The 13,649-nt window shown below is 41.3% G+C and overlaps 1 protein-coding gene across 1 annotated transcript in view; it reads right to left on the minus strand.

Annotated features, from left to right (window-relative positions):
• tsc22d3 (TSC22 domain family, member 3) overlaps positions 1–12,693 on the minus strand; it is a 33,890-nt gene extending 21,197 nt beyond the window's left edge. Inside the window, exon 1 of the mRNA XM_068714907.1 lies at positions 11,896–12,693. Within this exon, the coding sequence (XP_068571008.1) occupies positions 11,896–12,236 (341 nt within the window). The 5' untranslated portion in view covers positions 12,237–12,693. The remainder of the gene's footprint in view (positions 1–11,895) is intronic.
• Positions 12,694–13,649: the final 956 nt, after the last annotated feature.

Consider the following 13,649-nt stretch of genomic DNA (forward strand, 5'->3'; position numbering starts at 1 on the left):
GCTAGTCTCGCGCTCTCTCTCTCTCTCTCTCTCTCTCTCTCTCTCTCTCTCTCTCTCTCTCTCTCTCTCTCTCTCTCTCTCTCTGCTGGGGGACAGCCAGAAAAAAAATCACTGAAACTTGGCACACACGTTTATTTCTCTCTTTTCTCTCTCGCAGGCTTTTGTCTGCCAGAAAGGCATCCACAGGGAGAAAAGGAGCCTGGCAGAACAGCTCCACCTTTTCAGCCTGCAACTGGGACCAAGCTGGTCCTTAAACCAGCAAACCTCTACTGTCTGTTAGTTGTAGGGAGGAGAACTGACTTGATTTTATAAGCCAATAGAAACAGCTTTATTTGTTTATGGTTGATGACTCACCATGATAACTGCATTGCCATCCCGGAAAAAAAATGGTACCTTTGCAGGTCTCTGCTGCATTACATTTTTCAGTTTTCCTGTTTTTCCTTTTTCTTTTTTTCCTTTTCTTCCTTTTCCAGTTTTTCTGAGCCCCTCTCCAGCTGTGCAGCAACACTTGAAGCCAATGAGAGTTTGGAAATTTGGACGCACCATATTCATGACACTAAAGTCAGAGTTTGATTATGGTTCATTTGGATGTGCCTGTCATTTGGCTTTTTTTTTTTTTTTTAGAGCATGTACACTGTTAACTGTAACTCAGAGTGGCAGTTCTATTACATTCAATTTCTAGCAAGCGCTGCCTCTGCCCGCAGAAACAGAAAAATGTTTTCTTGATTTAGCAAGGACGTTTATTGCATACCTAGATCCATCTGATGAAACAAACTCGTTGCACCAGGGCGTGAGCAGGTTGCCTAAAATGTTCTGCTCCCAGCTAGACAGCTGTGTGAAGTCTCTCGCTTGTTTATTCTTTTTTTATCCTCTCAATGTTGTGCAAAAGCCCAAATTAATGATGCAATTATGGACGACAGTGAGGTTAAGGTGACACGTGTTGAAACACCACTCAGGTACTGTAGATTAAATTAGGGATATGATTGTGTGATGGGAAGCAGATGTCAGAAACTCCATTATAAATCCAATTACGCATTTACTTTTTAAACACCCACATTACATGATTGTTTAACGGGCCGAAACAACATAATGCTGCTTAACTGAGTTTGATTTACTCCCTGTGTTTATGGTCCTTAGGACCCAACACCTACCATTTGCCCATTGCATGACGAGAAAGTCTGGGAAACTTAAATTACTCTTCTTCTTATTTACCAAACACAGAAGCACAGAAATGTTGCCAAACTGCAGATGTTCAGTAACTTAAAAAATGTAACATGTGTTTGGTCCTTGTGCTGTAACATTTCCTGTGTTCTGGAAAGCATGTCCTCATGACCTGCAGTAGCTCTGAGAAGTAATTGTTTTCTTTCCCAGACACTAGAGCACTTCTCAGTAATGGGCTGTGGCAACACCGTTGCTAAAGTATGTCTAATACTAGCTCTGTGCCCTGCAGGGATAAACACATCAGTGTTTGTGTGGCTGTGTGTGTATGCACACTCATGGATATTTGATAAGGCTGCTCTGAGCTGAGAAAAGATGATTTCTAATGTGCTTTCTAATTTTCCTGCACTTCAGTCCCTTTCTATTGTGTACGAGTGTCACTATGTCTGTGTCTGTGTGTGTGTGTGTGTGTGTGTGTGTGTGTGTGTGTGTGTGTGTGTGTGTGTGTGTGTGTGTGTGTGTGTGTGTGTGTGTGTGTGTGTGTGTGCACCCAGGGAACATCATGTACCCAACCTGCGTGTGAATAGTGCCCAGGGAGAATAAGATAAGGCTAATGATAGGCCTGACTCAGTCCCATTCCACAAAAGCACTGCCTGGCTGCATTGTGTCGCAGACTATTGTGGTAAGAGAAAAACCGACAACAGCACTTGGGATTATGAAACAGGCGTCTAGAGAGAAACAGATGGAATACGCATCAGAATGAATCTGAAATGAAGTCTGCCAGTACTTCTAAGCGATGCTGGGAAAAAAAAGTCAAATGTATTGTTGAGTTTTAGTACAAACTATTTCACTTTGGATACATGTTTAAAGTCAGTGAAACTTTTATAGTCTGGACATAAAAAAACATTTATTTCCACTCCAAATCTACTGTTCCTCACCTCAGCCAAACTTTAACTTGGCCCGTAGTAGCAGGGTGGGTTACCACATTCTCACTTCTCATGCAGAGTAAGAAAAAGTCAGAGTGGGAAACCCAAACCTTCCCATTGAAAATAGCACAGAATGAAAATTTGAGTGCCCTCCAAGCAGCAGCTTGTACCGCTCAGCCTGGGTGGTACAGAGCGTGCAACTCTTGTAACTCCATTATTTCAGCTTCCCTGCATCTACACCATGAACTATACTGGAGACAATACACATTTTGCATTGCCTGTCTGAAGGTGCAGGTTGTCGAGCGCGAGCTGCAGTCTAATGAAAAGAGAAAACCGCAAGCTGTATTACTGACTAATGCCTTGTGTAATTATCACATATTGACTGTTTGACACTATAACTCACCCTCAAATACAGGGCTGTGTGTGTGTGTGTGTGTGTGTGTGTGTGTGTGTGTGTGTGTGTGTGTGTGTGTGTGTGTGTGTGTGTGTGTGTGTGATGCAAGTGTTGACAGGCTGCCTTATTATCTAAATAGGCGCCATGGTCCAAACAGATAAGGCCGCTGGCACAAGCCATGGTCACTCCACCCTACCTCTTCCCTCAGACTTATATAAATCTAATAGACAAAAACAACTGAGATGGAGAAAGAATGAAGAAGAAGAAAGACAGAGAGAGGGAGGAAAAGATAATGACAGAAGGAAGAGATGTGGAAATAAAAGAGGGAAGGACTTAAAGAGTTTCACAAACATGAAGCATGGAAGAAGAAGAAAGGGTTTAATGGATGGGCGGTACTGCTTCCCTCTTTTGAAGTATTTGCAGAATTTATTTTTTTAAATAATGCTTCCTTCTTTTCATTGTTCTGAAATTCATACTTATTTTGCATGGACTTGCTTCAGGAAATGTTCATGTTTATGTGGCAAGGCTGAGCATCGGGGGCTTCAACAGAAACCCCCACATTATTAACACAAAGAGCCCAGTATGTCCTTGACACTAGAAGCACAATCAGAACATGCCCCTTTTATTTTTCACTTCCATTGAATTACTTTTTTGTTTTTTTTATTATTAGGTTATTAAGTGTATATTTAGTGTATTGTATTAAGATGCATACAGTAAGCAGTAAGTAGATTCTGGCTGATCAAAGCACTTTTATGATACATGTTGGATCTCTTTTTCATGTGTTTAATGACTTTTGTCAAAATTACTTTTTGAGTAATTTTTTTCCATAATCCCATTGTGACTGAATGCATTTAGAGGCGAATCCTTTCTTCAAGTGTTTCCCAGCACATGTTGAGGATTTGACTGAGATGGCGACTGTTACTTATGGATTTATAATCCACCTCTGGTACATACTGTACTGCATCTCCACTCTGTCTCTCAGGACAAAAGAGCTTAGCTGGATTCTGCTGTGGTGACGTGTCAACAACAGCGTGATGCTGTGGGTCAGCCCTGTGTACTGTATACTGTACAGTAAGTGTGTTTATATCTGTGTGTGTGTGTGTGTGTGTGTGTGTGCGTTGCCATAGAGTGTTTCTCATGTCTTCAGGACAGACAGATAAGTTACTCATTCCTTACCCTTGCATGCTGTCAATAAGGACATGGTTGTTTGATTAAAAGATTAAAGGGCTTAATAATTAAAAAAAAAACATATATGCTATCAAGGTCACCATGGAGCCTTTCTAACTAATGACTAAAAGAATAAGTGTGGCTGTCATTGTTATTGTCAACAATTTCCATGAAAAGACTAAAATCAACAATCCATTAGTTTCCCTGTTCTGTCAGCCTCATGCCCATTTGTTCATACTGAAAACGTACTGATTTAAAAACAGGTCATGAATATACAGTTTCATTTTTAACAAAGGCCAAGTAATTCCTTGTGAAAATGTGTCTCAAACAAGAGTATATGGTGTATTTTTGAGGACTATTTTCAGTCAAGGATTTACAGCAATAGGACGATGTAGGTGATCATTTCCAAAAAACGTTTTTGGACAACAATGGAGCCCCATGGCACAGAGGATTAGCTATATCAGGTTTTAGCAACACAAATAATACTTGTAAGTAGGATCACTTCATTGTTTTTTTGAATGGGATTAGTTGTCAATAAGAACAATATTGAATATTGCCAGACCTTGTGTTGTATTATACTAGTATTAAAATATCTGTCAAAAACACTTTATGGAACTTGTTAGAAATCTGATGGGTCTGTTGTAGAAAACAACAGAGTAACACAACTCTATTAAAGGGGCGGGGAATGTAAGATTTTCTGATTCCTATAACGTCATATAAAAAGTTATTAACACGTAAAGAAACTTTTGCAGCGATCAAAGTAAAGTGCACAGAAAGAGATATTGTGACTGAAATATGATTAGCAAATGATGTTAATTGTATTGCTACGGGAAACTGAACACGGAACCGTAGCGGTGTTGGTTAAGACATGCAGAGCCGTTCACAGGAGGTTGCATCAACCTATGGTACAGGGTGTGTCGGTGGATTTCCCAGTTGACACACACTGATCTCTCTGCTGAAGTGGTGTTTGGACAGCCCTGTCTCCAGAAGATTACGTTTCCAAACAACGAAATTGCATTGGGATTTAAGTTTCGGGGTAAATGTATGTTGTTGTGGAATACGTTTGCTTTTGATGTATCAAAAATAAATTTGTAAAATGCGTTTTTGTCTTGTTTTGTCTTAATTTCATAGTCATTTCAAGGCAAACCATGATGTTTTTTACAAAACCTAACTAAGTACTAAGTTTTGTTGCATTTTTTTGTTGTGTTTTTTGCTTTAAACCAGGTGTTTGAAACGGTTTAAAACTGCAACCGTTCGGTCCGAAACCAACAAATACATTCCCCTGGAAACGTAATCAAGAGTGCAGTTTAGTTGTATGGGAATGTCATTTTGGAGGAGAAACAGTTGGTTTGGAAGGTTAATGTACGCATAATAAACTGTGTGCATTCTCCAACAACTTGATCCCCACTGTATAGACATAAGACAGTGTTGAGTCCACTAGTGGAGCTCTGTAGAGAACTCACATGCACCCACACATATACATACAAATCCACTTGCACTCAAACCAGTCAACAGTGGTTTCAGGCATCTACTGGCACAGCCCCAAGAGCAGCCTATTCACACAGTCTCAACACAACAAGACTGTAACTCAAGAGGGCCATTAAAAAGTCATTATTGTACATCCCTCTTTAAATTGCTCCCTCAGTGATAAAATCAAGCACAGAGCTGCGTCACAGGGCGAACACACCAAATACCAACATGTGTTTGAAAATCTAGTAATTACTAATATTGTGAATCAATCTCTTGCTCTGTCTCTTTTCAACACAGAAGTGGTTTAAAGCCTGTGTTATTGAGGAAACCCATAAAAACATCTGTAAAACAAACACGTATCATGGCTTTTGGCTTCCTGCTGCCCCCTAAAGAATGACTTCCTTTAACTATAGAAAAAGGTTGTGACTTTTACCACAGACGTCTGCAGTCTACACGCATCTCAGAGTTCCATTTAACGTCAACAGCACACTATTTTTAGCAAGTCCTGAATGTTTCGTCTTTGCAACGGCCTCTTGTCTGGCTGTTTGTCTACCACTGACTCTCTCTCTAGCTGTCTCTCCCTGTAGCTCTCCCACTCCCTACCCTGACGTTGCTAAGACCTCGCCTTTGTGGCCTTTGTTTGTTATGGACCAACTCCTAAGACTTGCCTGGCCATGAATCTGTTCTTCCACCCCATCATCCTTCCCTCTGCCTTCTCACCACTAATCCTCGTTATGTGATCCGCATCTGCTGCCACCTGCAACCCATGAAGTTATGTAACTCTCTGCAAACTTCTGTAGGACACATTCTTCCACCAAGTTACACTGTTTCATTTTGTTGGAAAGAAGAGCTTGGATCAAAAACAATGTAATTGGATACAGGTTCTGTCATCAGCAACGATGTCTTTGTCATGTATAAGCCTTTTATGTGGGCAAAACAGCCTCACTCGCAATACATTGTGTTGTATCTATGCAGAACTTTAGATCACGCTGCTCTCTGTCTTAGTGATTGCGTTGTAGCAGTAGAAGGGATGTGAAGTTTGAATTTCAACACTGGTGCAGATTCACTCTGATCCCTTCGACTGTTACAGCTTGTAGTATCTTACATATGGTTATTCGCAGGCAATGGTGCCGTAATTGTGCTGTATGTTTGTGATGAGTGTGGCCGACACTCTTTTCATTGTATAGCATTTGTCTGCCAATTTTACAGCAGCAGAGAATACAGAGGAAGCGCTGTTCTGTTTACCTTATCTTTACGTCTTTCCGTCCCTGACTGATTTGTGTGTTTCCATATACAGTCACAATGTTATCTGCAGAACAAGCCTGAATACACATTGTTTGCACCCACTTTTCAATAGTAACACAGAAAGCTTTTGTACACAACAAGCACATCCAGAGAAGGGCATGAAACTGGGTGCACTATGATCGCTGCAACTTCTCCAAAAGTGTGCATCGCTTTTCTAATGCGTCTTTTATGCAAATGTTTGCCCTCAAACACTGTGCTGGCAGAACTGCCCTGTATTCAGCTCTACCTTGACTGATAGGGGCTATTTTTATAGATGTGACCTACATGTAAATTAATTCAACAGGTCACTCTACAGTCATATCCAAGATAAAGAAAGTATAACCTTATTATCATATTCTATCGTAGAGAATTGAATGACTGTACTAAAACTAAAATATCAAACCGACTTATTAAGCAATAATGCAGACTGAGATGGAAGTTGTTTTCCTGGGTTACAAACATCTCCTGTAGTTTCACAAACATACTTTTTTCTTTTGGGAATTGTTAGAATTGTTAAATACACATTTGTATGGATTCCTGGATGGCTTACACATGGAAAATACACTTTCCCTAACCTCCACAGTGGATCACTAAATGTAGGTCTTGGACTTTGCGAAGCTATTTTGTGTTTTATATTTTGATCACAGAGTGAAACTTTAAAGTGCAGTGTGGTCTCTGACACAGCTGGATCCTGTCTCCACTCCGTTGTGGGAGGGCTAGGTCATGTTCAGTAGTCAACTGGACCGAAGCCAAAGATCATCTCAGGCTACAGTGAGGAACTTTTAACACTGTAATGAGGCCTAGGCTTGTAAGGCAACAGAGTGTTAGAAGAACACATACTTATGTCACAGCAGAACATCAAACCTAGTCAGAGGTTGTAAACTGTCCAGAATCCTTTCTCTAACAATTTATAATACAACGCACAATCAGGTGACATGACGTGGACCTCACCTCCAATCCAGAAATTCATGTCATCCTGACACATGCCATGCAACTTCTTGCCTACACTTGTTATTGTCTCCTCCAGGAGATTATGTATTCACTCGTGTCTGTGCGTGTCCATCTCTGTTTCTGTCTGTCTGTCCACAGCTAATCTCACATACTGCTAGACCAACCAGCCTAATTTTTTTTGTGTTCATTTATTATTCTATGCTCAAGGCACTCTCTTGGTTGCGTTGATTCACACTTTTTGAAAACATGTTTTATTGTCGACATATTTTATTGACTGTGTTACTCCGTCATTGACTGCTGACTCCTCACTACTCTTAACCAGCCTCTAGGGGCCACAAGTTATAAATAACTGCTTCAGTTTGGACTCATGCTTCCATACAGATTAATTATTGTTCCGCCCTTCATTTTCACGCCTAGATAAGTCAATTGCATGCGTGTATTTATGTATGTGTAACTACCGCTTAGCAAATGACAAACTGGACCGAGCGTTGACTCTGATCTTGTGTATACATACGCTTGTGAGATCGGAAAAATAGACTTGACGCATAAAATACCTCAGGTCGTGGTTACACCCGTTGGCACGCAAACCCTCACGGCCCCGGTGCAGACAGCTGTATGGATTAAAATGAGAGCGTATCTGTTGCGTAGGACGTGCGAGTGAAAAACATACCTGACATGTTCGCAGTCTAGACGGGGGGTTTGATGATTGTGGTTTGTATTCATTCAATCAAACATTACACCAGTGTCTGTTGCGGACACACCTGGCGGAGATCTACACTCTACTAAATGCATTTTTCTTGTCTTGTCCATAAAGCTGGAGGGAGCTCAGAAGGATGAAGTGTGCAAACTCTTCTTCAGCTCTGTCATGTGGTCACATTGGTTGCTGCTGCAGAGAAAAACTCTTTTATGAGGTCTTTGACACTTTGTGACATCGTTTGTGCTGCCGTTAAGTTCTTTTCCCTTTGTATTTTGACTGCTTACTGACTGACTGGTCAAAGACCTGAAGTCCTGTGTGATCGCTGCAGGCTCTTCACCTCTCTTCACCTCTCTTCACACTGCCATGTGATGGTGTTTAGTGGCTGCTAAGTACAGACTGACTGCCTGAGGTGAAGGTGTGGAAGAGTGCCTCTCTCTTTGCAAGTGTGGCTCTCTAAGCCTCAAAGTAAATCAACACATTTTCTCTGGTTTTATCACAGATCTCGCCCCCCCCCCCCCCAGGGCTCCCTGGCTCTGCCTCAAACGCCAAACTCTCTGAACACTCTGTGAGCACATTTCTGTGACCCTCGAGTCATTTACATAACAACTTTGCTGGCCATTGCCTCTGCCTCTTACTGATACTCAACAAGCCCAAAAGATGTCCTGGCATGCTTCCCCGGGCTATGCTGAACCTCTCATTCTGGTAACAAGTGGCAAATGGGAATGATTGCTGCTCGGCAGATTGACCACCCAGGGTGAGGTCACAGTATAAACCTCGGCCAGGCTTTCATCAGAAGCCGGGCCCTCTCGAAGCATGCACTCAAAAAAAAATCTATGAACCTGTGCAAACCTCAGCTTAGCAAGGCAGCTTTCTTGCTTCAACTGACAGGATTAGACTGCAAGCACATGTGTGAATGAATGAGTGCGTTTGTGTTTCTGCATGAACAAAAAAAACGTATAGGGTACACGTTTGAAATCAATGTTTAAATCCTGCGAGAAAGCCTATCCACGAAAGCCACATGATCCGTGTCTGTGATTCCCTCTTGAGAAGTGCAGGTTCAGGAACAAAGTGTTCTGGCTGAAGACTCTGTTTGTCAGGTAAACATTTGAGCTGGCACAGACAGATGCATGGCGTTAGTGAACACATTGCCTCTGGTTAAAAAACATTGGCACTTACATTCGGATTTTTCTTTCCCCCAAGGAAATACCAATCCTTTGTATAATTTTACATTTGAACTGCAGATACATTTTTTTTTACGTAAATAGATAAGGGGATCAAGATTTAAATACTGAATAATTTTCTCATGACATTCTTTACTGGGCTAATACATTGTACAACCATGACTATGGAACTCTGTGGTTAGTGAAGGAAAGCATGAAGCAAAACAAGTATTGCTGTGTCATTATGACCAAGTCTGAATAGCAGAGCAGAAAAGAACACTGTTACACTTTTAAATAAGCCCTGCCTGCAGGCAGTATTCATGACACGGTATACACTGAATGCAGTGAATAATACCTCACCTGAGTTTATCCAAGTACAACTTCAAGTCTAAGAACATGTTCTTCACCCCGTGTTCTTCATCCTCAGAATCATAATGACATACCCTCGCTATCGTAAATAAATCAAGGACAGTCTGTTCCTTCATTGACTAACGCAGCTCCACAGCAAGAACAATATTCCCCAAAACCGTGTCAAATTAAAGAGAATTTAAGCTGTTATGTAAGATGGAAAAATAAAGTGAGTGCGTGGAAGTTCTCCATATACTGTAGCTTTAATGTGGTGTTTTAATCGGACAGAGTTAAACCCTGCTGTATACTGCAATGTGTCGGGGATTAAACACAATAGCTTTTTTTCCAACTGCCCAATGCTAAGTATCGATAGCTAAAAGCTGCAGTTGTGCACAGTAAATGGTTTTGCTTCTATTGTATGGTCTAATAATCATGTGGTATCAATCATCACCACAGGAGATATGAACAATCTGTCAAATATACAGCAAAGTTAAGGCTTGTTAAAATTTAACTTGTTTGGCAGCTTGGCTCCTGGATAACTTTGATAAAGTACTGATAATGCCACAGAACATTGCTGATATGATAACATCTGCAAGTAACTGAATCTATGATAACAAATCATTTTCCAGGCACATCTTATCAAGATAAACACCATCACAGATTTTCTTTCTGACCAAATATGGGATTTTACCTGAGATAGGTTACTTAATGGCAGTCAATATAACGAGTATTTTTAGAAGGATTCACATAGCAGGCACCTTATGTTATAAAGTTCTATATATGCTGCCTTCCTAAAAAAGAAAACAAAATGTTTAATTAGAATTACTGGAAGTCAATAGACTTTTTTTACGTGAATACTTTTTAAAATATTTGATTGAAATGAAATGTTTCCCATAAAATGTTAATGGAACAAGAACTAGTTGTATAATGAGGAAATGACTCAATAGTTATAAAAGTCAGTCGATAGGTCACTTCTAATAACAAGATTCCTTCTGTACACCACCATTACCAAAAAGAAAACCCCTCTTTTATTGAGGAATTATCATTCAACATATGTATGTCTGAGATATACGTTATGCCCTTTAACACATATCTCTGTTTTACTGGCACAAATAACGACAACTTCGGAGTACATGACATTCAAAGGTGACTCTTACGATGATAACAGGTTTCTGTAGTGTTTACTGCTGTTTCCCTTATAGATCTCTGCATTTTACTGGTCCGATAACCAGACAGACCATACGTAATCACAGCTTCTCAAAGTAAACACTGTACAATAACCTCTGGCTCGGGTTCAGGACTTCAGCGGCGGTTTCAACTGTGGCCGACTGGAAAGATGCTAACTGTTAATTTGAGGCTGAGATCATTGAATGCAAACTGCCAAACAAATTATACGACCGGCAGCAACTTTGTAGTTGGACATTCTCTTCCTCACAAAAAGTGCGAGGTGAGCTGAAGAAAGTGTCAAGCCAGTTTTAATTGACCTCTTGCATTAAAAGAGAATTAATGGAAATGAATATGACAACAAAGTGTTGCTTCAGAATAACTGTGTTTTTATTAGGCGTTCTTTTTTACCTCTGTTCTCTCTTTTGCTGTTTAAAGCTCTCTTTACTTTGATGAATCTAGGAACAACATGTCTTCTTCCGAATTAAAATATGTCTTACAAATATTAACGATTGTCCTCGGCTCAAGGAAAACACATTATAGTGTTAATACTAATATCATTGTCAGTGTCAGCTTGTGTAACATATCAAATATGCTGCATGAAAAGACATGTAGATGTAAAAAGACACTGTGTGCTGCATAAATATCTGGACATGTTTTTAATCTGTTTTCAATTTGCTTTAGATGTGAAGTGAGGAAAAGTAAGAAACACACAAAGTGCTTTCGACATAGACGGACACTTTTCACCTGACCGTCTACATTTAAATCTCTCTATGTTGCTCCACACTTTCTTGTGAAGTAATAATGTGCTGTCACAGAGTCTTATCTGAAAGTCATTTTGGAACATAATCAAAATGAACGGCCTCGTCCTATCCTATACTTAATCCATGACTGTAAACACTCATGTCAGCCTTTTTTAGAAGGAGTGCTGATCAGAGAAACCTGATTAGCCATCTGGTTCATTTCAGCAACACATGATTCTGAAGCAGCACCCGTATTGTGATTCGATACATGCACATGCAGAAGTGAAAAGGTGGACTTTGTACTAAATGTTCCAAAGAGAATAACTTTCAGAACAAGTTCAAATTTCATGTCCTTATGGCATACGCCTCTATATTAAGTCGTAATCTTATCAGATAAGCATGTACCTGTCAGCTAAGCAAACAACAGACATACCTGTGGAAGAAGAGCAGTATAGACAGCATGGTCTGGTCAATGTTGCTGTTGCAGATCCCCTCGTTCAGCAGGAAGCAGGGGTCCCTCACCACCGATTCCAGGGAGTCCTGCCTCATGATGTTGTTCAGTTTGTCCGTGTTGAGGTTCTGGTACATCAGCTGGCTGCGGAGCTGGCGAAAGTGATTGACACTGGGGCTGGTGGGGCTTCCTGGCAGGCCCCCTGTTGTAGCGAGGCCCCGAGCCGGACTGCCGGCCATGGAGTAGTCATAGCCATTGGCCAGGTCCAGGCAGCAACTGCAACAGTCCAGGCCGATGGGCGAGAGGCAGTCATCGTCTGACATCTCTTAGCACAGGTGGATGAAAAGGAAAGACGCCCAGGTGATGAAGGGCAGGTGCAGGAATCGCAGTAAAGGGTTACTGAGACTGAGGTGTATGAAAGAAAGACAAAGTAAAAGACAAAACACTAACAAGGGTGTTTTCCTCAGCTCGGCCTGGGCTGATCTAGTGTCTCCACTCCGGGACCAGGAAGGCTAAATGGCAGGTTGAGTTTCCCCCTGAGAGGTGCAGTCACGCTGGGCCACTCTGCCTGCTTCTATCCCTGAGTTTCTCCTCCTGTGGCTCTGCTGCGTTTAGCCTTTTGTTCGGGGCAGACGCTGCTGCAATGTGTTGCTACTGTGGCAGGAGAAAGAGTGAACGCCCCACACACACACACACTCACACACACACACTCACACACACACACACTCTCACTCACGCCGATTCAGCAGGAGTGAGCTTGAAAGCAAAACCCAGAAGCAGCTTGCTGCTTATCACTTTTTTTTTCCTGCACTTTTTTTTTTTTTCTTCTTTGGTTGGTGTGCCTAGAGACAGAAGGACTGAGCAAAAAGGGAGGGAGGGAGTCAGAGAGGGTGGGGAAACCCCTTTGATTGGTAAAAAGCATAGCTGGTTACACACACTGGGCCCTCCTCTTTTCTGCTTCAGCTTAGCCATGCACGCATTTAGCGGAAGGCAGATAGACAGAGAGGGAGTGAAGCTTCAGAGCATACTTGAAACATGTGCAGCTCCGCCGACTCCACCCTGCTGCCATGCTGACAGTACAAGGAGTGGCTGAGTGAGGGAGGCTGCAGGAACACACACAAAGACACGATTACACGTCGATCTTGCTAATTTGTGAAAATTTGTGATAAGAGTTGACAGCATGGCATTTTACATGCTTTCGGAAATAAGGGAAATAGTTTTTTTTTTGGTGAGCTTGTGTGCTTTTATCCATTTTGCCTGCCTCTATTGAATATGTTGTATGTAGTCAATAGTAGCATCAGCATAGACTAATTAAGCAATTAAATAAAGTTTTTATAATAGTAATTATTTAGCTCTAGAATTGATTGTGAATCGGTATGAAGAGTCACAGCAAATTACAACATTTAAAGATTTGTTGGCACTGCCACCTTGCAGCCAGAGGGTTGTGGGCTGTGGGGCCTTTCGTGTTCTCCCCGTCTTTGGGTTTCCTTTGGGTGCTCGGGTTAGTCAAATTGAAAACTTTAAATTGTAGGATTGTAGTTGTAGTTGATGTGACTGCGAATGGTTGTCTGTTGTAGTCCTGTGACAGACTAGTGACCTGTCCTGTGTGTACCAGGATCCAGCCACCTGCAACCCTGCAGAGGTTTAGATTCATAGATTAATGGATTGCAATCAATATAGATGGCAATGCTTGTTGTTTAATGCTTTATATTTTACAATGATGTGTTTTTTTCTAC

Source organism: Cebidichthys violaceus, unplaced genomic scaffold, assembly GCF_023349555.1.
Source record: "Cebidichthys violaceus isolate CVI_PGR_0920_01 unplaced genomic scaffold, fCebVio1.0.p SCAF_2, whole genome shotgun sequence".
NCBI classification, from domain to species: domain Eukaryota; kingdom Metazoa; phylum Chordata; class Actinopteri; order Perciformes; family Stichaeidae; genus Cebidichthys; species Cebidichthys violaceus.